The 26,674-nt window shown below is 45.9% G+C and overlaps 1 protein-coding gene and 1 long non-coding RNA gene across 4 annotated transcripts in view; one reads left to right on the plus strand and one right to left on the minus strand.

Annotated features, from left to right (window-relative positions):
• Positions 1–212: 212 nt before the first annotated feature.
• On the minus strand, positions 213–6,302 carry LOC147996456 (uncharacterized). Of its 3 annotated transcripts, none has more exons than XR_015672386.1 (3): positions 6,042–6,302; positions 4,291–4,386; positions 213–456 (listed from the first exon to the last, which is right to left on the minus strand). It is a non-coding gene; the product is annotated as an uncharacterized LOC147996456 (long non-coding RNA). The 3 variants fall into 3 exon arrangements; XR_015672385.1 differs by lacking the exon at positions 6,042–6,302 and adding an exon at positions 4,730–4,861; XR_015672384.1 differs by lacking the exon at positions 6,042–6,302 and having other exon boundaries at positions 4,291–4,666.
• Vtcn1 (V-set domain containing T cell activation inhibitor 1) overlaps positions 4,929–26,674 on the plus strand; it is a 68,084-nt gene continuing 46,338 nt past the window's right edge. The window contains exon 1 of the mRNA NM_001024244.1: positions 4,929–5,054. Coding sequence (NP_001019415.1) covers positions 5,023–5,054 — 32 coding nt within the window. The 5' untranslated portion in view covers positions 4,929–5,022. The remainder of the gene's footprint in view (positions 5,055–26,674) is intronic.

Here is a 26,674-nt window from a genome sequence, read left to right on the forward strand (position 1 = left end):
GCCTCACACAGGTATGGATGCTCTTCCTGGCCTGACCAGGAGCTGCTGTCCCCAGAGACATAAAGCCTGGTGCACAGGGAAATGTACGATACTCGGTGAGAAGTTTGCAGCTCAGTTTCAGCTGTGTGAACCGCCTAAAAAGTTCACGAGAGGGCTTTTTGAGTCCACGTGCGTTCAATTTGTCTCTGTCACTTTCTCTCTCAAGATCAATAAAAAGGAAACGGATTTTATTTCAAAAAACAAATTATCTCTGCCTCCCCTTTTCCTTTTGCACCCAAGCCTAAATGGTTCCTTCTTTCCCAAGGCAGCATGCTCACTTCTGCTGTTAACAGTGTCGATCCAGCTCTCCAGACAGCTCCAGGAAATGCTTGATTGATGGGTCACAATCCAAGCCCATCCCTCTTCCCATCCATCAAGTGCTACCGAGTCCCTTTATGTCTGGGTTGGTGCTAGGACCTGGTGACAAAGAAAAATATGGTTTTTATCCTCCAGGAGCTTGTATACCTGTAAGGAGACAGATGTAGAAACAGGAAACAGGGCCATGGCTGTGCGCTGTGAAAAGAACAGATGTGTTTATTCAACAAATATTTAGTGACCGCTTGTTCTTGCATGCCTCCTGTTAGTGTGAAAGACAAAGGAGGTTAAGACGCCCTTCCTATTTTTATGGTGGGATTAGTAAAGGTGACAGACAAGTCAACAGTGGCAATCACAGTCTCAGAGGTTCACGTGGGAGCAGGGAGACCACAGATCTGTGTAACACAAGGAAAAGGTAGGGATGGACTCCAGGTGGAGAGCAGCATAGAGTCAGGCCTGGGCGAGCATGGCACTTTAGAGAAAGCAGCAGGAAATGTCTACTCCACACAGCGCAGGGAGGGAGACAGCTTGTGTTTAGGAATTCTGCATTACACAAGTGTGTCAAATGCCCCCTAGGGGCTGCGTCCAGGAACAATGACACTTGTAAAACAATGAAATTTGTTTAATTCATTTATTTTATGGGCGTATGTGTACCTGGGTGTGTGTATATTCACCATGTGTGCACATGAACCCTCAGACATCAGAAGGCGGCATTGGAACTGAAGTACACAGGACCTGGGTCCTCTGTAAGATGCTTTTAACTGCTGAGCCGTCTGCCCAGCTCTACCCACTCACCCAAAAACAAAGGATTTCTTTTGATTTCACTTCGTGTGTGTGTGTGTGTGTGTGTGTGTGTGTGTGTGTGTGTGTGCAGGTGTGTGTGTACATGTGTGTGCATGTGTGTATGTGTGTATACATGTGTGTGCATGTGTATGTGTGTATGTGCATGTGTGTGTGGAGGTGTGTGTGTGTACATGTGTGTGTGCATGTGTGTGTGCACACGTGTGTGCAGGTGTGTGTGTATATGTGTGTGATGGTCACTTTGTCGTTGCTGCTGGCTTTACGTTTCCAGAGATTCTGCAGCTCCCCCACCTCACTGCATTACTGAGAACGCAGATACAAATTACTATGTCTGGCTTCACCTGGACTTTGGGGGTTCAAATTCAGGATCTTGCTCTTGCACAGTGAAAGAGCTCTTACCCACTGAGCCATCTCCCCAAGCCACTAAATTATTTTAACAAATTTAATAATTTATGTCAATTGGAAACTAGTGGGAGCCTAGTCATATTGGAGAGTAGGTTTGGACGCATAAAAGAAGGCTGTCGTTTGAATTTTCTCCCTCCTTAAGCTTAACCCTTAAAGAACCTCAGAATGTCAGCACACTGGAGACAGCACCAGTAAAGAAGCTGTGAAGTTCGATTGAGGCCTTTAGGGCGGGCCTTACTTAAAGATGGCTGATGTCCTGACAGGAGGATGAGATGAGGAAGTTGCTCTGCAGAGAAACACTCTGGAAAGACCGCAGGCTGCTGTCTGTGATGGACCTCAGGAGACGTGAAGCCGCCAGTACATCATCTGCAGACTTAAAGCCTTCAGAATCAAAAAGGGATAAAGCCCATTGTTTGGGCCGCCCGGCCTGTGTCACTTTGTTCTGACCACTGTAGCAAAGTCATCAAGGAGGGAGAGTCCAGAGACGGCTGCTATGGTGTGTGCAGACACATGAAGCATGTGACCTAAAGGAAAAGCTTGCTTCTGCCCACCCAAGGCTGGATGGAAACGCTGGAATTCCCCATCTCTTTTAAGAGTGAGCTGCCCCACCCTACCGAGAAGCCCCGTTGAGGTCAGTAAGAATGAGAAGATATTATCTTTCCCTTCTGCACATTTAAATTCCAATGAGACTACTTGGAAACCTCACAGTCCTCTGATAAGCACTATGAACCCCTGAACTGTCCTTATAGCAAACAGAGCATGATGGTTTTTAATAACGTTAAGTGAGTGACTAATCACCCCTGCGAGTCTCCCTGTGCGAGTCTTTCTCCTTTTGGATGTTAACCAATTTTATATCTTTTCTTTTTAATCTTCCATTGCAGGCTTATTCCCTTGATCTTTCAGAGGACGGAGGGCACGTTTCCCTTTGCCTCTTCAACAGCCTGCCAGGTCGCTGTGTTCTGAGAGCTGTAATGAGGAAGATGGGTGGGGCTGCAGGTGCAGATGATGTTGTCTAGTGGAGGGCTCTCCAGGGGAGAGCCTAGTGGAGAGGCTCAGTCCGCAGCAGGCTGTGTAGAGCCAGAGCTGAAAGGGCACAGGTGTTCAAGAGTCCAGATCCAGGGCAGCTGAAGCAGCAGTGGTTGAGAGCACTCTAGGGACATGGCGCTGTGTGAAGAGTGGTCAGAGGACACAATCACAGAGAAGCCTGGGCAGGGTGGGGACATTAGCAGAGTCATAGAGAACAGTGCATGTCCCTCAAGTGCTGGAGAGGGATCAAAGCTTCTGGCTTTCTGTCTGTCCATCTGTCTTTCTCTCTGTCTACACACACACACACACACACACACACACACACACACACACACACACACACACACACACTGGCCTTTGCCAGCCAGAACTGGAGTGATGTCAGTTTGCTCCTCCAGAAACGTCAGAATGCTCTTCAGCTGTACAACCCGGTCCGTTGTGGTAATGCCCACTGTGTGGCCTGTGGACTGCTTTAGCCAGCTTCCTTACCTTTCTTACAGGGTGGTGTGCACCTACCCCTGATATCTTCTCCCTTAGAGGGCTATCTACGGGGCAACCTTGGTTTCTTCCAGGATCTTCCTCAGATCTTAGTGATGATATGTAGTGGGTAGCTGAAGGAGTATTGGAGGTGGGGCCACTCTTTTTAGGGCTCAGTGAGTAGTTGGACCTCTGTGCCCTTGCTCAGAATGTATAGATCTAAAGAAACCACTGCCTCCAGTGAGTTCAGCTTCCCGAACCCAGGAAGGACCCATCTCCATGGACACTTCATAGGTTCCAGGGCATTGCTCTGTGTTTACTTTAGGAGAAGGGAAAGCACAGGCAGCCTTTCCTAATCCCACTAACATCCTAAGAGATTAGAACAGTGGCTCTCAACCTGCTGTCATAACCCCTATAGGGGTCATGTATCAGACAGCCTGCATAGCAGGTGTTTACACTAGGATTCATAACAGTAGCAAAATTACAGTTATGAAGTAGCAATGAAAATAATGTTATGGTTGGAGGTCAGCACAACATGAGGAACTGTATTAAAGGGTCATCACATCAGGAAGGTTGAGAACTACTGCTTTAGAGAAAGGCAAAGCATTCTTGAAACCACCCAGGAAATCAACCTCCTTGTGCCTGTCAAGCTCAGTCCTTTCTTCTGAAGTCGTCTCCTCTCGTCACTCAGGCCTTCTCAGCTCTATTCTCTGGGGGAGAGTCCCAAAGTCCCATCCTGGAATGGCCACAGAAGGCCTGGGAAAGTCATCTAGCCATCGAGGACACTCCCCTTCCAAGGGTAGAGGGTAGTATGAAGGAAACAAGTTTTATTCCTTTGAAAGCAGGAGGATTGATAGGAAGTATGAGGTAGCCTGGGCTACATAGTCAGCATAGTGGGTTTCAAGCCAGCCAGCCAGCCAGGGATCAGTGTGAGACCCATCTCAAAAGGAGAGAGAGGGGGTGGGGGAGGAGAGAGAGAGAGAGAGAGAGAGAGAGAGAGAGAGAGAGAGAGAGAGAGAGAAAGAGAGGGAGGGAGGGAGGGAGGAAGAGAGGAAGAGAGGAAGATGGGGAGAGAGAGAAAGAGAGAGGGAGAGAGAGAAAGGGACAGAGAGAAAGAGAGAGAGGGGGAGAGAGAGAAAGAGAGAGAGGGGGAGAGGGAGGGAGAGAGAGAAAGGGAGAGGGAGAGGGAGAGGGGGAGGGAGAGAAATAGGAATGCTATCCACTCACCTTGAACAATTTTCTGGGCAATATATCCTCAACATCTCTGGAATCTCAAAACAGCAATGAGAAATGGGGTAGGGGACAGGTGTCCTCACCCTCTCACTGAAAGAAGCCAGAAGAGATTCAGTCATCTAGTTTTGTCAGAGGTCTTCAGTGGCACCCCAGGGTTCTTGTCACTTCAGTTCATGGCCTCTCTATGGTGTACCAGTAGAAATCATATGTATGAGAATGACTGTGGTGGAGAACCCAGTCTGCTGTCTCAGGTCAGCACCAGCAGGGATCAGATGCATGAGGGACAGACTCTATCAGGGGTGACCCAGCCAATGTCTGAGGTCAGCACCAGCAGGGATCAGCACTTCCACCAACTCTGCAGCCTCCTGGAATTCCTCAGTGAGCTTAGATCCCCTTAGCTAGCTAACTCTTTCTTGTGCCTTGTGCAACTGACCTGTGTGAATTCAAGCCCTGAGGTGAAGAGTGGGAAACTTCTCCTCACTGTCTCACTGGTCAGGACCTAGAAAGGCATCCCTGGGCCTTGGCTTCACCGAGCTGTTTCCTCATACCTGAGCCGTCCACAGCTACATACACCCCTCCCAGCCTGCACTATTTAAAAACAGCATACAGGAATCCAGTGTGAGTCACAACACCCAGGAGGGCAGCGGGGCAGCAGCAGGCAGGCAGCACCACTCTCCAGAATCTAGCCTCACACACAGCAGGACTGTGTGAAGAAACTCCCTCACCATGGCTTCCTTGGGGCAGATCATCTTTTGGAGGTAATGCGTGTGCGCTCTCTCTCTCTCTCTCTCTCTCTCTCTCTCTCTCTCTCTCTCTCTCTCTCTCTCTCTCTCCAGATTGAGAATAGGGATGGGGTCTTGGAGGTGCTAAGAATTTGTGGACTGTGTCACAGGGTCACACTTGCACCCATATCGGGTCCAGCATTGGGGCAGGAAGAGGTTAATAAACAAATTTAACAGCCCTGAGCAACTGCCAGGACAGGGAAGGTTCTGAGGTGATTTGGCCTGAAAGGCTCATCCCTCCTAAGGCAGCTGTGGACTGAAAACTGTGTGTGCCACACTGAGGCTCGACTGAGATGCTCAGCCACACGAAACCCAGTTTCTGGAGCTGCAGAGATGAGCTGGAGAGCAGGGGCTGGTGGTGAACAGGAGGATGTGTTTCGATGCTTGCCTGTAGGCATAGTCTCTCAGCACTCTCACACCCAGCGCCAGTCCCAACCCCCTGGGGGTCCCTTGTTTCCCCAGGAGAGCCCAGAGAGGAGACCCCTGACAAATTAAAACAAATCACAGTAAAAAGATGCAAGTCCACCTGCCACCTTCTGCACCTCAGCTGTGTTCCCCCATGCTTTCCCCCATTTACCCTCTGACTGAACAGAGCCGGAAAAGGAAAGGGTTTGGTTGTTGTTGTTGTTGGTGGTGGTGGTGGTGTTGGTGGTGGTGATGGTGGTGGTGGTGGTGGTGGTGGTGGTGGTCCCTCCTCTACCCTAACCCCACCATGAAATAGGTGGAGATTTCAATGTCGGTCTCAACTCATTACGGTTTTTAGGAAGACATACATGTTGGTTTTAGGGGTTGTTTGAAGATCCAATCTTCCAATTTTGATGTCTTTTCCAGTTAAGAAAAGAAAAGGAGGGTGAGGTGGGAGAAAGGAGAGTGATTAACAATGAAGTCTGTAAAGAACATCACTTCCCACACAGCCTAGAATATTCCTCCCTTGAAACTGAACCTCACCTCCCTCACACTCACGTTCAGCAAGAGGTGGGGCAGAGGCTCTGCAGGATCAGCAGAGGGGGTCTCTGGGCAACACCCCTCCCTCACTGTGCTGGGCCAACTCCCTGGGGAGCAACAGGTGTCAATCATCTCTGTCCAGCCGTCTCAGCCTGTGTGAATGTCATTCAGAAGGTGCTAGCACCTCTCCTCCTGTGTCAGGAGCTAGCATTTCAAAAGTACCCCCTCCTGCTGTATACTAGGTGCTTTGTTGGCCTCTTGAATCTCATTGCCCTTTGTAAAGGTTCTCCATGTCCCTGGAGCTATATAAGGGGTGGGGCAGCTTTAAACCCACTCTCTGAAAACCCTATGAGGTGCGTGTTCCTGCTCCCACCATGGCCTTCCTCCCCCACCTCCCAAGTGTCCCTGCTGTTCCAAGGACAGGCATGTGGGTTTTCTAATAATACATTGTAACCAGCCTGACTGGTTTTGCTGGAGGATCAGCCAGAGGTGGGTGTAAATATGGGTCCCCCACCCTCCAAGGGTTAGAGGCTCATTAGGATCAACAGAGGCTCCTCTTATTGACCCTGACTGCCTTGCTTACCATTTAAATGTTGAAGTTGCAAAAACAGGGACAAAGCACAAGGGTGACAGACATGGAAGAGGGACCCTCATCATCTCAATGGACAGTGGGATCAGAAAGCTCTCCTCTAGATACAACCAGAACCCAGCCAGTAACCTCTCTCAGTGGCAACTAATCCCCTTTCTTTACCATAATCCCCTTTATTCATAATAGCTCCTCTCACTCACTGTTGGTGGTATAGCTCACAGGAGGGCCTGCCATCTCCTGCAGACCCAGCAGAACTTCTCTTACTAGAGTTGGATCCTTTCAACCTCTCTCAGAATACGTGTGCTTCCCGGGGAAAGAATGCCCTGGTACACGGGGAGCCGTGTGATCCAGATTCTCCTATCAGCATGGCTGTCCATGGCATCAGCGGTCACTAATGGACCATTTGTCAAGTGCTGCTTGGAGTCCAAAGATGGAGGTCAGGCTCACTTATCTGAGGATGTGATGTTCTGGTGAACAGCATAACAAGGTGTCTGTTCCCTGTTGGGTGTTGCATTAGGCACTGGGGCAAAGATGACCAAGACGCTGACAATTGTCTGACAACAGAGAAAGAGTCTCGGTGATCTCATTCCTTTGTTACAGGACGATAGGTTCAGGATGCCATGGGAGCCCTTCCTTGCCCGGTGCATTGGGGAAGTTTTCCTGAGCCAAATATCTGGGCTGCTTCTTTAAGAGTGAATTAGTGGGGACCAAGTTTTTAGAAGTGAGAAAGCGACTCTACGTAGAAGGAATGGAATAACTAAAACTCACAAGCAGCCCGGAAAGCTGTTTGCTGCTTTGTCAAGATGACTTCTGAGGTGACACCAGGTTACACGAGGTCTTATTTACCAGACTGAGCTAGGGGTTGGGTGTTGGTGATAACTGGTGCTCAGAGACTCTCGAGCAGAGGACCCTGAGTTTCCAACTTGGAGAAGCAGGAGTCTGGGGGGTAATGAGAGCAGCTGGAAGGCGGTTGCTGTCCAAATAAAGTGGAATAATGGAAAGAGAGTAGAACAGGGAAGTGAATCCGAGAAACAGGAGGGAGAGAAGGGCACGGAACAGTGGAAGGTGGGGTGAGGGGCAGGTCCTGGAAGGAGTTCCCTGTTCTGGATGGGGCAGAGTGAGTTCAAGGAGAGGGATGCAGTAGGGGAGCTCCTTACATTAGGTCCACATTGAGTCTAAGGTTCCCCTGGGAGCGACCATCAGCTGATGATAAGAAAAGCCCAGAAAACATGGTGAAGAAACTAGGAGGGGTCAGGCAAGGAATGGTTGGTTACATGGGGTGTCTCCCGAGGACAGCCTGTAAGCAGGCAGAGGGGCCAGTGACAGGGAGTGAAGAACCCTGATTTTTTAGGGGAAAGAAGAGAAAGCAAATGGAGAAAGGCTGAATATCCCGAGGGGCAGAGAGATCATAACCGAGAAATCACGAATGTCTGCAGAGTAGACTTCCACGAGCCATCAAAGCCTGGGGAGTCTTGAAACCGCTCTAGCCTATTTGAAGCTATAGAAGACCACAGGACTGATGAAGACATCCAAGGAAGGAGACCACTGCAAGGAAGGGAGAGAATGGGTGTCTCTTGGTCACATGAAGGTAGCTAAAATGAATGATGGAGGCTTGAACCAAGGAGACCCCTGGAACTTTGCCCTAGAGTCCTTGTCTCCCATTTCAAGCCAATCAGGCAGAATGCTTGGCGGCCCCGTGCCAGCTTGCCTCGTGAGAGAATCTTACCTGGCAGAGCTCAGCCTTGATCAGATTAACACCGCAAATCCCACAGAGACAATAAAAGATGAGCTCAGCCTGTATCGCTTGGAGTTTATTAAACAGAAGGTTTAGGGACCCCATGAATCCTTCTTTGTCACCTGAGTACACGTTCTTCCTCACCTCTGCCTGCTGCTGTGACTCTCACGTCTTTCAACAGCCAGCTCTGGTGCCACCTCAGCTTTGAAGTCCCTTTTGGATTTTTCTAGGTACCTTAACTGCCCCCTTTATGTTCCCAGTCAGACTCTTTATGAACATTGTTCCTAAAGCTCATCTGCTTTCCTCACCGAGGATCAGAATTCATCTAGATCTCTTTTTTTGTCAGGAAGAAGGAAAACATTATCACTGTAGATGCCTATATGAGCTCTGGCTTCAGACCGCGTGGATCAATACCCTGGTCAATTGTCAATGCTTACCCTGGATCAGCGTCAGCTTCCCTAACTGTAACTGGGGTGGTGGCAGTACGTAACTGCTGGGGTCGTGTGAATGACACGTGGTAATTCTGTGCCTGATCCATCATAATGGAATACAGACGCCAACCGCTATTATCCACATTGTGTGCAAGTTCCTCTGTAATGTCCATTACATGGCCATAAAAACCTGTCTCCAACGCTATGGCCATTGGCTTTTCTATCCTTGAAACAGATGTTGTACTGAAGGTTTTGAGGATCTTTAAAGAGCCGAGTGTGTGTGTGTGTGTGTGTGTGTGTGTGTGTGTGTGTGTGTGTGTGTGTGTGTGTGGTGTGTATGTATGTGTGTGTGTGTGTGTGTGTGTGCGTGTGTGCACACGCGTGCGCATATACACATATGAGCATGCAGAGACTAAAGGACATTGGGTGTTTTCCTTTATTACTTTTGATCTTAGTTTCTACATTTGATCTTCTCCAAAAGGCTGAGAAATGATGTCAATGATTAGAGGTGGGGTATTTGTTTGTTTGTCAACTCGACACAAGCTAAGGTCATCCAGCAAGAGAGAATCTCAGTTATGGGATTGCCTTAATCATCTTGCCTCTAGGCAAGTCTTTGGGACATTTTCTCGATTAATAATTATGTGGGAAGTCCCGGCCTACTCTGGGTGGTGCCACTCCTGGGCACATGGTCCTAGGTTCTGTAAGAAAGTGAAGTGAGTGAGCCAAGAGGAGCAGGCCACTAAGCAGTGTTCTCCTGTGGCCCTGCATCAGTTCTTGCCTCCAGGTTCCTGCCTGAGTTTGTGCCCTGACTTCCCTTTGAGGTAGACGGGAAGTTGTAGGATGTAATTCCCCCTTAGCCCTGCCGAGTTGCTTTTGGCCATGTGTTTATCACGGCAATAGAACACAGACGAGGACAGTCCCTTACAGAGCCTAAGGCTTAGTGGTTTCTGCTTGACTGGCTGGCCAGCAAGCTGCTAGAGCATCAGCCCATCTCTGTCTCCCAATTCCTGGATCCCAGTCACACTTGGCAATGCCTTACTTTTACATGGGTGCTAGGCGTTTGAACTTGGGTCCTCTTGTTTTCATACCAAGTACTCTTATCCACTGAGTCATCTCCCTACTCCCCAAGAGAGTCTATTTTAACATCATTCTATTTACAGAGGTTTCTTTGGGAGGGTGGGAGTCGAGTCTGTCATCAGTTCATATCTGTTTATGAATCTAAGACAGTCATTTTTAAAATCTGAAGATTTGGGAGTGAGATTAATCCTGACTACAGGATTGAAGATCTGGACGTTGTAGCAAGAGGCTTCTTGGTAAGTTTGGGAAGCCCTACTGTGTGCCCTGCTCAGCATCTGTATCTTCTGATGATACAGTGTTGAGAACAAATGTTGACCTGCCCTGCAGCCAGAGAGGCTAAGTCCCCAAGGGCCGAAGGATATTCCAAAGATGTGACATTGGGATAATCAAGGGGCTCAAGGTGTTTGAGCTCAAGAGTAGTGCAGACAGTGTTGTCTATTTTTATTATTAAGGCAAACAAACCATGAGGTGGCAATTACAGTTAGATGAAGCAAAGACAAATGCATTGGGGGAATACACCCAGTTTTATATATCTTATTATCTATCTTTGGTCATGTGAAAAAGAGCCAAAAATATTTGTCCCAGGCTTTTGTTGTTTCTACAGAGGTAATGTAGACGTGTCGGGGCATTTTTAAAAGGTCCTTGTTTTTAAGTGCATTTACTTATCACAGTTTGTGTAAAGAAGGCTGCCTTGTGGGAAGAACATTTTGTACTCTGTCCATCCATAGTTTACAATAAGTTCACAGCTGTCTTGCCCAGGCTCCCACAACAAAAGCAACACCCACCAGAATGCAGTTAGAGCTAAGGGTCAAGTGTGCAATAATGGTTCCTTAGCCAAACTGCCTCACACTTCTAATTCTCTCCGTTTCAGAGCTGTAGACACTGAGGCGAGGTTATTGTCTCTCCACCAGCCAATGCCGGGAATGCACACATACCTAGCTCACGCCCTATACCGAGTTACAAAGATAATTCTCCTTTCAACCAGCTTGCTTCATCTCCTGCCACTAAAGCAAAACCTGACTCAGTACTGGCAATAGCTTGCTTCCCCAGTGACTACCACTGTAGAGGACCCCATGACTGGCTAATGAGGATGCTCAGCTGAAGCCAGAGCCTGTGAAATTGCTCTACACCAGAAGCCCTTAGCCTGTGGGTCGCAGCCCTTTTGGGGGTCCAATGACCCTTTCACAGGGTCACTTAAGACCATCAGAAAACACAGATATTTACATTATGATTCATAACAGTAGCAAAATGACAGTTAATGGAGTAGCAATGAAAATAATTTTGTGGTTGGGGGTCACCACAACAGGAGGAAGTGTACTAAAGGGTCACAGCGTTAGGAAGGTTGAGAGTCACTGCCCTAGATGGTAAACACAGCATGGAGATTGCATCTGTTTACTCCTCAGACAACCAAAACAAAGTGGGTAGCTTCTCAGATGCCATGCTGCTAAAGGCTCAGAGAAAGGGATGTTTTCAAGGTCCCACAATGCTAGTGACCTTAGAAAAAAGCTGTCCCCCCCCCCCAAGAAGACTGTTTTACCCAAGCGTCAGGGATCTTCAGACCAGAGTGTCCAAAATCTTATTTATGTTTGTTCGACATTGGGGGGGGGGGGAGGAAAAATACAGGAGTTAGCCTGACTGGTCGAACTCTCCATGCCCTTGCTGTGGGACCTAAATAAGCTTCAACCCTAATCTCTACTCCTCATCAGTACACTGGATGTTAATTGTTTGTTAGCCTTCAGGGTTGATATGAAAGCTAAATGGGTTGATAAATGACAGACCTTGTCATCTTGTAGTGTTGGCACTAGATAGGTCCTGCCTGCTCCTGCTGAATGTTTCCCTCCCTTTCTATGGTTTTACAGAAGGAAAACACAACAAAACAAAAAACAAAACAAAACAAAAAACAAAAAACAGTGACTTGGAGGGAGGTAGAGTCAGGACTGTTCCAAGAACCTTTGTATCTAGAAAGTTCTTGGCACAGTAAGATGTCTTATTTTTAGTTCTTGCTCTGTGAGACATAAAAATTCTCCGCTTCTGGAGACATTGAACAGGGTGGACTTGAAACACACCTTGCTGCAGTCACCCCAACATTACACAGCAGCAGCAGTAGCACCCTGGGAACTGTTGGAAGAGCACAAACTCAACTCCCTCCAGGTCTACTGAACTGGAGTGGGCCCAGTGATCTGCACTCAGTAGTCCCCCTGGGTGCCTCATACCCACTGGGGCTCACAGTGCCCTGTAAAGTGGTTCCACTCAAGCCTTTGATGTCGCAGTAAAAAGGGCAGAGGTTTAATCCAGGAGGACATTAACTCCACCTAAGATCACTTATCATGCCTCATTTCTTTTAAAGATATATTTAAAAGAGCAATGATCAATGTTGATAGAGATGGAGGCAAACGCACAAGTCTCCTCGGGAAAGGAAACCCTGAGTCTCCTCAGGTAGAAAACCCCGAGTCTCCTCAGGTAAGGAAACCCCGAGTCTCCTCGGGTAGGAAACTCCAGTTCTGGTTATTTCATCTTCAGTTTTAGATTCAAGCCTACAGTATGTCACGATTTACGATGACACCATTCCCAGTGCATTTCTGCCAGTCCCAGCATGACACTAACAGGAACCTCTCTTTCTTTTTCTATAGATTTAAAATGATAAATCTCACGGAATAAAAGCCAAGAGGAAAGCTTGAGAGGCAGCATCAGTAATGTAGGCTCATCAAAGGGCACCCTTTATCTACCTATCCTGATGCCTTGCTGTGCTTCTTCCCTCCTCCCGCTCTCAGAATGGCCGTTCCACGCACCCCATCTCTCTTCACTTCTCTTACAAAACCCATCCTTCTCCCCTCCTTGGTCTCAGAAAATCGTGTGGCTTCCTCCTTCACCGAGGAAATGGAAACCAGCAGACACGTACTCCTTCACCTCTTCGTTTCCCAGCTGCCACATTCAGGGATGCCCTTTCGTCTGGCCTCAAGCTAGAGGTCTGGGTGCAGATTTACCTGGCACTGTCAAAGGTCAGTTCCACACGTTCCCCATCTCTCATCTCCCAGCTCATGCACTCTGGCTGTCAGCATCCATCTGCCCTGTACCCTCATTGTCCCAATTAGCACACAGCCCAGCTGTCAGGGTTTGCCATCTTAAAAAGAAATACTGCCTCTCAGCCTAACTGCTGTCTGTCCACCCCACCTTGTCATGTCCTGCTTCCCCCTCCCCGTCCCTGTCAGCAGACTTACTGCAAGACTGGTGTACAGGGACTGAGCTGACTGGTATCCTGGTGGTTCTGAGCGCAGTAGAGCTAACCTGCCTGTCCAATCCTGGCTAAATGCCTTCCTAGCTGGTTGGCCTTGGGTAAGTTGCTCATTATCCTCTTTGTGTCTGGGCTCTGGATCTGGGAGCCATCTCTGAGCCAATACCATGAAACCCTGTGGCAATTATGCAAGTTGAATTTGATAAAGCACATAGCGAACCCTCATTGCCAGCTACCTGTGCAGCTGTGATTTTCCCCCACTTGAATTTTTCATCCTCACTAAGCCAAGATGTTACAGCTGTCAGTGCCTCATTGCCATGTCCAGTTCTCACTGCTTCTCTTGCTTACCCTTATAACAGCTCAATGCAGATGCCCTATGACCTCCTGGAAACGCCCCTTCTTCAGTTTCCATGACTTTCATCTCCTTCTTTCTTATCCTTTCCTTCTTCACCACGACTTGAGACTCCAGCTCTTACAGCCAGCCTCTGCTTCTCTACACCCGTGGTAGCAGTTAACCTTCTGTAGCAGGAACTTGCCTCTGGCACAAAGACCCAGCACATTATTCTTGTGCTGTGTTTGATGATGGATTTTTTTCATATGCTAAAAGACTCCAGGCTCTGGGAGCAAGACATAACAGCACAGGGGCCATCCCTCTTTACAGTGGCTGGTGTAGCATTCATAAAGTGCTATAAGGCGTGGGACAGTGAGTCAAGTACATAGTAAGAACAGCTAGGCATGGCGGCCCACACCTGTGGTCACAGAACTCGAGAGGCCAGCGCAGGGTCTCTACCACGAGTTGAGGACCCTATCTCAAAAAACATGAAAGAAATTTAAAAAAATAAATGTAAGCAAGCAGTATGCGGTATAGGAAGGAACAGCTTATAGCCTCCAGAACAGCCTTAGTCAATGCCTTCAAGCCTAGGACATTTCTAGGTAGGTCTTGACGGAAAGCCCTGTGAAGGGAGCGCTAGGTGAGGAATCCCACCAAGCAAGAAGCTGGTCTCTGATTTTCACTTCTACCTGTCCACAGAACACTTCTCCCATCTGCTCCTTCTTTTCGTTGAAGACAGGACATGTCCTGGTGTCTGTCTCTGCAGTTAAGGAGAAGCCAATCAGTGGGAAAGCTGAGCTGTCCTCCTATTGGTTTTAGGCCAGGTGACCATCATCTAATACCTTTAATGTAAGCTTGTGGGGTTTAACAAAAGGCAGCCAAGCTCTGCCTTGCTGCTGCAAACACCTTCACCTTGGGGCCAGATCTGTGGGGCTCCCTGCAGAGGCGCTCTACCTGGTGTTTACTAAGTCAGCTCCCTTACAGGGATGGTTCCCCCCCCCCCCCCCCCCCCCGCACAGGGATATGGGGGATGAGCTTGCCAATCACTGCTGGCCCAAAGCTTATGAACTAGGCTGTGTTTGGGAGTGGGACAGGGTCGAGAGAGGGAGATCAGACCTCCAGAACATTCTTTATGCAGAGAAATTCCCCCACTTAGGTCAGTTAACTGGGCCTTTCTAGCAACCCTGTGGTGCTACTGTATTGAGAGTGTCCCACAGGTCAGGCTGTGGCATGGTTAAAGGAACTCTGTACATGAATAAGTTCATCCTCCACTAATGTCCTACAACTGCAGCAGCAGCAATGTCCTGAGTAAAACCAAGAAGACCCTTTCCATGGCAACTTCTTTACGAATGGCAGCCAGGTGCCCAAATGAACTCACAAAACTGTCCTGAGTACTAGCTCTCATAGTGCATTTATGTTATTAACGCTTTCTGTTTTCATCTGGCCGTACACATGTACAGTATTTTGAAACATTGAGATTCAGTGTTTGACGTCTTGCTGACGTGAATCATCATATGTAAAGACTGTGATATGTCAAAGAAAAACCTCACAGCCTTTAAGAAAGGAGCTATTCAGGACTGAGAAGATAACTCAGTTGTTGTAGTGCTCTCTGTACCAGCACAGAACCTAGCTCAGATTCCCAATACCCACATAAAAAAACCAAGCAAGGCTGTGCATGTCTGCAACCCTCACACTGAGGACGTGGACAAAGGGAGATCCCTATAGATGCTCTTACCCAATCTGTGAACTTTAGGTTCTGTGAGTCTGACTCTGCCTCAAAACACAAGGGGAGGGACAATAGAGGACACTGATTTGAGCCTTGCATATTAACATAAACGTGTGTGCACTCTCCTACACAAATATGTGCACACACGTGAGCACGTACACACATACCTTAAATGCACACACAGTAGCATTGTGTGCTGGGAGTGTCTGTAGGTTTGGAATCTATGTGTGTGGGCTTCTTCTGGGTGAGGAGAGAGGTGGGCTGCTCAAAGGGTTATACTATAGGTCTTTAAAAGATCACCTACTGATGACTCGTCCCGTCTTTGTGACCTGATATTTGATAAGAAACAATTAAGGGAGGAAGGATTTATTCTGGCTCGTGGTTCAAGGGAATAGAGTCCACGGTAGTGAGGGCTGTGCTTACCCGTGGGTATAAGGATAGGAATACAGTTAGAATACAGTTAGAAATCACATTTAATGCTTTAGGAAAATGGAAGGTTCTTCTCTAGAGTTGATGATGTCTTCAGCTATGGGTGGTTGGTTAGGTTAGTCAATGTGATCAGGAAGGCAAGACGGCAGGTATCTCCATGACTACAGGAACGGCAGGGCTTGCTCACTTCTCAGTGCACCAGTGACGGGGGAGAGAAGAATGTGGGTACTCGGCTGCCTTTCTCCTTTTTAATTCAGTCTAAGACAACAGTCCAGGGGATGCAGCCATCCACATTCAAAAGCTGGACATACCCCCCCATTCAGTTAATCCTCTCTGGAAACACCCTCATAGATACTTCCAAAGGTGTTCATTAGTACCTTTGGTGTTCTTAATCCAATCAAGTTGGCAAATTAACCACCACAGACCTTCAATTCTGCCAAGATCAGTAAGGAGGCTAGGAAGTCTTAACATGGTCTTAGAGTCTGGTGGTCTTTGGAATTACTCTGTCATCTGGAAGCATTGGGATTTTCTCAGAGGATAGTCTGGTAGGGACTGAATGAATAATTTGTCCCCTGCATCTTCATTGGTTGTGGCTCTTTTTAGTAGTCTCCATCTGTTGCAAAAAGATGCTTCTCTGATGAGGGGTGAGAGCAAATTTCTGTGTGGGCGTAAGGATAAGTATTTAGAATAGTTAGACATTATATTGAATGGTTTAGGGAAATGTAAGTAATAAGTTCTTCTCTAGGATCTATGTTGGCTAGATTTATGGTGTCATGCATAAGCAGACCTTAAGTCCATTTAGAATGCTGTTGGCTACCCCCAAGATAAAATGTCACAATTGCACCATTGGAGAGATCTTGCTGATTGGGTCATGGTTATAGCTCACAGCTTTAGAGCTATTAGACCATTGACTGCTTTTCTCTCTTGGTAGCTTGCATCTGATGCTATGAGCTAGTCCTCAGAGAGGAGGCCTCCAGATTTAGTTCCAGCTTGACACTTCCAAGCCCTGTCTCCAAAGTGTATACTTCCAGCTACAGGCTCTCACATTCTTCTCTGGACGGCATCAAGGGCAATGGAAACTGCCTAGACTTTCTGGAGTCCCTTGGATTTCCATAACCAAGAATCAAAGGGAGGTTTCCCATGCCTGGTGCTAAGGGTTTTGTTAGTATGGATGTTGGAATATTATCATCCTAAGTGGTATATCTCCTGTGTGTGTGTGTGTGTGTGTGTGTGTGTGTGTGTGTGTGTGTGTGTGTGTGTGTGTGCATGCCTATGTGCATGTGTTTATGTAAGCTTATAAAATACAATGTTTTTCTATGGCTTTAAAAATACCCTTAGTGTTATGTCTCTCTCTTACCTCCCTCTCCCTTTGTATAATTCTCCCTCCTCCTCCCAATTTAAAGTGCCCCCATTTTTCTATTTTCACCTTCATAGCACCTGCATTTTACTATCCAGTGTAATGTGTGATTTTGTTTCACCGTGAAATACAATTGTAACATTTAAGGAAATGCTACAATTTCTTCAAGTCATCCATGGATTAATCATTGGGACTACTTTCTTTTCTGTTTCTTTCCTTTTAAAGTCAAACTACAAATCATTTTAAATAGTTCTTGATACTGGGGAACCCTTTTATAGTCTGCTTTTCCTATTGAGCATTCATGTTATTTAAAGTAAATTTGAAAACAGTTATACAATTAAAGAATGTTTTGCTTACTGCTACAGCAGTCATAACCCCATATAGTAATCTGGTTTTGCAATCCTATCCAGTTAGAAAGTGACATGCTGGACCACTTGTACCAGTTACTTTTGACACCAACACACAGCTCTTGATGCAAGCAATTTATGTTGGGTCATGGTTTCCATCTCAACTTGCAAGGCATGATGGCTGTCTCAGCTTGGTCCGTGGCAGTGGGAATTTAAGAGTGTAGCTTGTTCACATCTTGAAGGAAAATAAAAGAGAACTTTCAAAGACCTCCCCTCATTGATCCACCAGCCGGTCTCATAGCCTCCCCAAACAGTAACACCAACTGTGGATCACCTATTCAAACACAGGATCCCATGGTGAACATTTTTAGAGACAAACCATAAGGATACCACTCTTCCTGGAAACTTGAGACTTGGTGAGATTTCCCACTTCTGTCTTTTCGGTTTTTTTTAAAGGAGTGTTTTAATTGTACTCAACCCAGTGTCTAATTAGATGTGAGCATCATCTGGGTCCAAGTACCACCATGCATGACTTGAGCACTCAGTAGTGTTCATACCTAATACCTAAGACACTGTTTCCCCAAGTGGCACCAATCAAAGTTTTCTCCAGAAGAGTTCTGTACAGAGTCAAGCAAATTTGGAGGTGCTGAATGATACCATGTTTGGACTGCGAAATTGCTGAGGGCCAGGAGTGTTAGTTTGAGTTTCTGTTGTTGTTTTGTTTGCTAGTCAGTCAGAGCTTCAAGACTCCCTGGACCATCGTGCCTGACTCACTCCGTACCCTTGCTGACTCCTTATCTTGTTGGCTGCTGTCCTGCCAGCAATACACCAGAAAAGGTCCTTGGAAATGAGATTTATGAAAAGAATCAAAGCTATGTGTATTAAGAAATAACTAGGTGACATAATTAGAAATAACCACGGCCTTGCTATGTAGCTCAGCCCATCCTTGAACTTGAAATTCGTCCTTCACCAGCTGGCATTGTAGGTATATGCCACCATACGTTTTTCAATTGTTTTTGACCAATATAGTCATAATTTCAGAAGGTTTAATCTAGCATGAATACCTCTGAGACATTCATCATGCATATCAGTGCTAAAGGCTTAATGAGTTCTGTGGAAGTAAAGGAACCATTATGACGAGGCTGGTGTTATCAAAAACGCAATCTTCAAATTTTATATTTATTAGTATCCATTGGGATACTAGTAACACCTTAGAGTTACTAGGGCCAGGAAAGAATAGCCACCATTGTTACATATACAGGACTTGCTGATATAGAAGGGAAGCTGAGATACATGTATCCTCCATATGAGTTTTATTGGCAGTTTCAGCATCCTGGCCCACACTGGGAGGGAGAACAGTTCTTCAGGTCCCAGGAAGAGCTTCTTTAGCTGAGGTAGGCATCCTGGGTAGCCCGATGGAGTTCTGAAGGGAAAGCGCTTTCAATGCCCCTCAGTTTCTCCTCATTTCTCAAGGATTAGAAGAATGAGAGCTTTGAGCCACTCCCTGGGAGGGAGAATCGGACCCTTCATTTCCAGAGAATCAAGAGGTTTGCTTGCTAGGTTTTCAAGGCTGAGCTTATACCGTGTGACCCAGTCTACATATGAGAAATCAAGAAGGGATTATTAAAAGTCTGGCTACTGATGGACTTGGTGATACAAACCTTAAATCTCAGCACTTGGGAGGCAGAAGCAAGAAGATCTCCATGAGTTCCAGGCCATCCTGATTTATATAGTGAACTCCAAGATAACCAGGACTACATAGAAAGGCTCTGTCTCAAAAATAAGAACAACAAAATTCTAGTTCTAACTCCAGTCCATCTTGGGTCTGAGAAGTATGGAGGTAGGCAGGCTTTGCATGTAGCAGCCAAGGGGGAGGAGGGTAGGACCCAGTTCCTCGAGAACTGCAGGATCACATGACCCGTTGCTTATCAACTCTCTGGAGACAGCTATAGAAGGGTGTGGCTTGGTTTCTAGAAAAGAAAAAGGAGCAGCCAGACAGTCTGCAACTTAAAAATAAGTAAAATACTATTTAAAAAATTCTACTTAAAAAATAAGTAGAATATATATACATATATATGTACACATACATATATATACATATACATATATATAAATCATATAAGTAACAAAATAGAAATCACATTATTGAGTAAATCATCCCATGACAGCATCAGGAGCCTGGCCTGACATTCAAACAACATGGCTGAGCGAGTGCCCAGGAGTCCATGAAGACTGGAGTTTCCTACCCAGGAATCCCACACATTTCATACCCAAAGCCATCACTCTTTTTTCCGACTTCCCCTTCTCTAGCAAGTCTTTTTTGTTAGCCCTGTTTTGTTAGCCCTGTGTTTGCATATGCCTAACCTGTGGCTTTCTTTCCTCATTAAAACCAGAAGGAGGCTCCTTGGGTGGCATCAAAGGCTCACCTCAAATAATTTACTAGCTAAACATGGGTATTATTCTGACTGCCCTCTCATTGTTATAATTGCTAATTAGTTCTTCTTTTTCGGGAAGTGGCTATCACCTCAGTGTATGGGTGTTTATCTGATCTGCCTGAAACCCCAAGTTGAATTAATCTAGATGCAGGAAGCCCTAAATACACCAGCACTGGCTACTGACGTTTGGGTGGACACTGAACACTGAACACTCACGTAGCCAGAACTTGAGTGTGTTTTTTGTTTGTTTGTTTGACAGTCACTATAGCAAAATGTCCAAGACATGGGCATGGTGACCACAGTTGGCCAAAACCAAATCAGTACTGCTGAAGACAGTCCCTTCCTTCCCACTCTCCCCATTCTCCTTCCTTTTGCTACCCCATTCTCTGGAATTCTTTCCCCCAAGAGAGCTTTTAATGTCGATGTCTGGTTCTAGTCCTTCCCAGTGGGCATCAGTGTGAGGCATGCAACAGTGACTCAGCATTTGACAGTGTTTGTCAGACACCTCTAGGAATAATAGCGGTGCTCCGGGGAAGTAGAAGATGAAAGGTATTTCTCCTATGAGAACACGTAATTAATTTAATGATAGTAATTGACTATAGCTTGGTGAGGTTAAATGATATGAAATAGGGCCCTGGAAATTTTGTGTTCTCACAGCAGAAGGCACTACCCAGAGAGGGTGTGCCTATGATTTAAAAAATTCACAAAGAAACCTTTGATTTCTCATGAGGTGGAAATAAAGCTTTTGACTTAGGCTCCCTTCAAAAGCAAGCAGTGTGGTGCATCTTGACCCTGCCATGTTAGATTTCAGACCCCCAGGTCTCTTTTTTCCCTGTAAATATTGAAGTCAAATTATCTTAACCATATGCGTGCAGTGCTCTGAGGGCAAGGGGAGGGGGCCACGACATTCGTGGGAGAGGGAGTCATGACACTGCTCCTTCTCTTCGGACATCTCCTTCCAAGTGTAAACTGTAATCCTGTGGTAGTCTGTGTCTCCAGGTTTCATGTTTTCATCTGTCAAAAAGACAGTAAGTGTCCTCACTGTGTGTCCTTGTGAGAGCCCTACAGAGTGCAGAGCACTGACCCAGGCCTCTGTTCTGACGGCTTTGTGGGAGCTGATGGCTTGTGTGCTATCTGAGAGAGATGTCATACTTGGAGGCATATAGGACAGTGAGCGCAGGATGTGGGAAGTACAAAAGATGGCCTTGGTAATGATGTTGACGGCTGCACGTAGCACTCTTTCATGACTGGGTCTATATGTTGTTCTTTGGGAAAAAAAGAACACAGAAAAGGCACCAAGATTCCTCTACCTTGAACTTTAAAAGTAGAAGTTTGAACAGCAAAGGATTCAGTTTTCAGAGTCATATCAAAGATGCAGCCTGACATTCTGAATCTTGCAGAATCTTGTCACCTCTGGAGGTGGCGTTTTGATGAGGTGGACTCACTATCCTGTCATCTCACAATCACGGCTTCTAATATGGAGATCCTTCTGTGTGCTAGCCAGCCTTTGTCCTGGAGTACCACATGCATTATTGATTTAACCAATGTTTGTTGAGCAGCTTCTAGGAGTTTTACATATATTATATTTGTTTGTTTATTCATTTATTTATTTTATTTAAATTGAACATATATTATTGTACCTAGCACCACACTTTCTAAGGAGGTGATCCTGAATGAACTGTGAAGCCTCAATAATTAGGAACAGACTAGGAAAAGGAGACAGATAAACAAGCACACAGTTACTGTACACTGTGCCAGTCACCGCCTCAGGCTGGTCTCAGAGTGCCTTGGTCTTCTTGCTTGTGATGGTGGAACAGTGTGGTTAGAGAGACTTTTTTTTTAGAGGAGGCAGTTTAATTTTGAGTGTGGATTAGCCAAGCAAGGAGACATGGGAAAAAGATCCGGACAGAGGGAAAAGAGTGAAGTGTCGTAAGGATGGGGGGAGGAAGAAGTCAGTGCGTGTGTACCAGGAACGTCAGTCAGAGAGATCAGCCCCAGTCAGGTGTGATCAGTCAGAGAGGTCACCCCAAGTCGTATGTGATCAGTCAGAGAGGTCACCCCAAGCCATGTCTGATGCTCTCAACAAGGAACTGCAGGTTCTACCCTTCTCATTTTTTCACCTGTGTGAGTTAAGGCTTATTAAAGTGACAGGGGAGAGGGAAGGAGGACCCTTGGAAGAGCGATTAGACGACATGAAATCAAATCACTTTTAGAATAATTTGCTAATGAGCAAAGGGAAGCAGTTAGAAGCCATGGCAGGCCTCCGTTGGGCTCACAGTTTCTTTCCTGCCCATTTTCTCCCAGCAATCAGCAGTTTCATATTAGCCATGATCACTGCTGCTTAATACAGCACACACAAGGGAAATGCAGCAGAACCCAGGTCGATTTGCCTCCAAAACCTGTGTTCTTTTCTTATTTAGAAATCACAGTGTGGTTTTATTGTCAGCAAGATTGTTCAGGACGCTGGGGAAGTCAGCCTCTCAGGAGGCAATCACCTCAGTCAAGTTCATGAGGTAGGTAACAAGTAACTTGCCAGCAACCCCGTGGAGTCCAAACCCCAGATGATGCCTCATTCCGCTGCCTTTCTGTAAAGCTCTTGAGGAGGGAAGCGCTCCAGCGTTGGCAGAGTGTAGTCAGTAGGAGAAAGGATGCTCTGCTAGTTAAAGTTGGCAAGATTGTGCAGCTTCCTCTGGGAAAATTCCCCTAAAACGCAAGATACGACCTAAAACTTTAACCAAAAGCAAAACAAACAAAACACACTATGCTTCCTTGTATTTATGAGTGAAGAGATCAACGAAACATTCCACTTTCACAGCTTTAACAAACACATTATTACCTGATATCAATAAATGTCGCTTACTCTTCTTCCTTATGCCCACACCTAGCTAAGCAAGCCAAGTGTCCTTCTCCTGAGCTGCACCTCAGGCCCCACTTACTAAACCCTTTGTCTGATAGCAGACATTGATTGTCTAAGGCAGAAAGCATGAGACCAACATTTAATATATGTGGCCTGTCTATCCACTAGCTTCACGGTTTTCTACCCTCAAGGAAAATACACTTTGGAAGAACATGGGCTCCCCAAAGGTGTCACACCGGGAAGTGCTCAGCTTATCTGCCATTCCAGGCACCTGGTGCTGCATACCTGGGCCTCAGGACAAGGGTTGATGTCTAATCACAGTCTGGGACAGCCAGTAACAGCACTCTGAGTTAGGGAGAACACATGTGCTCACTTAAGTGAGGAAAAATACTGTGCTTGTAATTTATAGCACACATTTGCTCGGGTATGGGCTCTTGTAAAATTTCTACTGAGCGCAAACTGCTGGCCCAGCCATCTGTTTTAAGAGTCCCAGGGAAGCTTGAGCTTAAGAGGTGACACCTGTTATCTAGTCTGAGGTGTCAAACCTCAAGTAACTTAAGGGGGAGGTATGTAGGAGAGGGAGGCCAGCATTTTAAAAAGTGAAACACATGTTACGTCTGCTGTTCCCACATTTTACAGTATTAGAGATTTTCCTGCTTGCTGCTTGACTGCCTTCTCTCTTCTCCCCACCACGGTGTAGTTCTGTTGAAGTGTAAATGATACATACAGAGCCTGTATTTACCACATACGTGACCATTTGATCTACACTGTGGAATGACATCCTGTTGAGTTAATGAGCACATCTTTCACTCCAGTTAGCATTTTTGCACATGTGTGTGTCTATGTAGACATGTGAATGTGTGTGTATGTGTGTAAGTGTTTGTGTGTGTGCATGTATATATGTGTGTGCTATGTATGCAGTACAAACACAATGTACTCTCTCATCAGCTTTTGAGGCTCTAATATCGTTAACCATAATTGCACACTAGGTCCCTATAGCTTGTTTGCCTCGTATGTAAAAGCTGATACCCTAAAACCAGTATCTTCCCATTCACCCACCACCAGCCCCTGGTGGCCTCCAACACCTCTCTACTTCTAAGACTTCACATGTGAGCTCATACTATTTGTCTTGTGTCCACATTATTTCACCTAGGATAATGTCCTCCAGGTTAATTCATGTTGTCACAAAGGGTAGGGTTTCCTTCTTCTTAAGACTGAATAATACCCTGTGGTGTATTTGTCTCAAGGGTCTTCCTGCATTTAACTGCTGACGAGCACTCGGGGTGTTTCTGGGTGGGAGCTCTTTGAAACAGCATCTCAACCAGCCAGTGTGGGTATACAGGCACCTCCTCGAGGAACTGTCATTTCCTTTGGATTCATGCTCAGGTGTGTGGTTGCTGGATTAGAGGGTATCTGCAATGGAAAATTTGGGGGACTTTCCATGTAGTTTCCCACAATGGTGGAGCAGCAAACTCATCCTCATCATCAACGGATAGAGGTCCCTTTTCCTTCATTCCTATTAGTGCTTCTTGCCACTTGCCTGTCTGATAAGGGCTTTCCTAAGAAGTGGAAGAACTATGTCATTGAGATAGCTGTATTTCTGCCAAGTATGGTGCCTCATACCTATAATTTCAGCATTCAGGAGGCTGAGGCAAGAGGATTTTGAGATCAAGGCCAGCATATGCTACAAGATAGTTAGGACTTCTAGCTTAGCTAGGGTTTCCATTGCTGTGAAGAGACACCATGACCAAGGCAACTCTACAACATTTAATTGGGACTGGCTTACAGGTCAGAGGTTCAGTCCATTATCATAAGCATCACAGTGTCTGGGCAGACATGGTGCTGGAGAAGGAGCTGAGAGTTCTGTATCTTGATCTGATTGCGCTAGGACAGACTGTCTCCCAGGCAGAGGAGGGTCTCAAAGCCCACCCCTACAGTGACACACTTCCTCCAACAAGGTCAAACCTCCTTATAGTGCCACTCCCTGAGCCAAGCATATTCAAACTACCACATCTTGTCTCAAAAGGTGGGGGATGGGATTAGTGATGTTAGACTCCGTTTCATACTATCAAAAGTAGATTATTTGAGGGTGCTATTGGCTTGTATGCATTCCTTATGTGTTTTGGACATTAACACTTATCAGATACATAATTAGCAAATACTTCTTCCTTCCTTAATATGCTGTGTTTTCCTTTTATTTTATTGATTATTTCCTTGGTGATATAGAAACTATTTAGCTTGAGGTAGTCTCATTTTTTTTTGTTGTTTTTTGTTTTTTGTTTTAGCATCATATGTTGTTAACAACCATCACTAAAACATCTGGGTTTTTTCCTCTATATTACCTTCAAGTTGTTTCAGGTTTTTAGGTCTTGCATTAAGATGTAAATGCTTCAAGTTCATTTTGCATGTATGCGGAGAGTGTTTCCAGATTCTATCACTACCAACCCTAATCCTGATAGTTACAGCCTTGCATTCTCCCACATAAGCCAAAACTCCTGTAGGGGCTCTATTGTCCACAATGGCTACACAATTAGCATTTTGGAGAACATGAGGGACCGTCCCATTTCACCACTTTACTGATGGTGATTCCTCAGCCTCCTCTCTCTCTAATTCACCACTCCACTCTTAACAAGGTTTTCCTCACTCACCTGAGTATCAGAGGCTAATGAGAAAAAATGCCATGGTAAATACTTCAACTGGGAATGAAACCAAGGACATCTATTTCTTCTAGTTTCTTTATTGTCATCCAAAGAATAAAAAATGCTGCAAGGTGGCAAAAGACTTGCAGGGCCTCAGGGTCATCAGCTCCCCTGACACCTGATGCTGATCTCAGCCAAGTCTGAGGAGACAATAGAAACCAGATACCTACAGCCATTTCTTTCTGCTGTCTCCCCATGCTCCAAACTCACAGCGATGAGTCCAAAGGAGAAAGCCACACAGAGATGTCTGAATGGACTGTGAGGGACAAGACAGAAAACAGACAGCAGGGGTTTCAAAGAAGGAAAGAGAAGAGAAAGAGTATTCAGAGAGTTGGGCAGAGGGCTGCTTCATGGAAAAAAATCTTACAGAGCTAGAGGTTGAGAAAGTGGAATTTTTTAAAGGAAGGTTTGCTGTTGTCTTAGGGTTTTCATTGCTGTGAAGAGATACCAGGACCAAGGCAACTCTTATAAAGGACAGCATTTAAATGGGGCTTACACACATGCCAGGCAAGCATCTGACTTTAAGCTACATTCCAGCATAAAACTGGACCTTAAATGTGGATGTATATTTAAGCTGTTCAAATCAATCCTATCCAAGGTTCTTTCTTTCATTCATTTGTTTGTTTTCTTTCTTTCTTCCTTTCTTCCTTCCTATAAAATATTTGTATATTTATAAATTTATGAATTTATATATTTATTTATTTATTTATTTAAGGCAACATTACCTGAAATGGTGGTGTGTGTCATTGAGTTTAGCTAATGACAGCTCGGTTCAGCATTTTCAGATGTCTGGGTGAGTCAGACCACTTATGAAAATTTGTCTTCTTCACTTCCCCGTCCCTGAGTCCCTGATCATTCACTTCAGCATGAGTCATTGCACCAGCCCCCTTTCCCAGGTGCCCTATTGGTGAGCTGGCTGTACCCTTCTGGGATGTCCAGCCTGCTGGGAAACCCACATGCCTTGTTGTGTAAGACAGCATTGACTTCCCAGGCAGAGATCTCTATTCCGGACACCTGCTTCCCGCACCCCCACGTCTCTCTCTGTTTCTCTGTCTGTCTCTGTCTCTCTCTGTCTCCTACTCTCTCCTCTCTTACTTGTTCTAGACCACATTAACTTTATCAAGTATGATTTAGGTTCTGATTCATGTTTCCCCCCAGCTCGCCTCATGAGGAAGGGCTTAACAAGCTCTTAAAGCACATATCTGTATGTTGAGGAAAGAAAGAAGAATGTTCTCACAGCACAGGGGGAAAAAAGATTCTCCAAAGAAATATGTTCACTAATCTTCTCTTCCGACCATAAGCCCTTTTTATATCCTTTGAGTGATGTGGCAAAGACTCCCTTTTAAGCTCTATGTAATGAGGCAGAGCCTCTTCCACACCACGCAGCATCTATTGTAAATTGGAAC

This window comes from Rattus norvegicus, chromosome 2 (genome assembly GCF_021556685.1).
Source record: "Rattus norvegicus strain SHRSP/BbbUtx chromosome 2, alternate assembly SHRSP_T2T, whole genome shotgun sequence".
In the NCBI taxonomy this organism is placed as follows: Eukaryota; Metazoa; Chordata; class Mammalia; order Rodentia; family Muridae; genus Rattus; species Rattus norvegicus.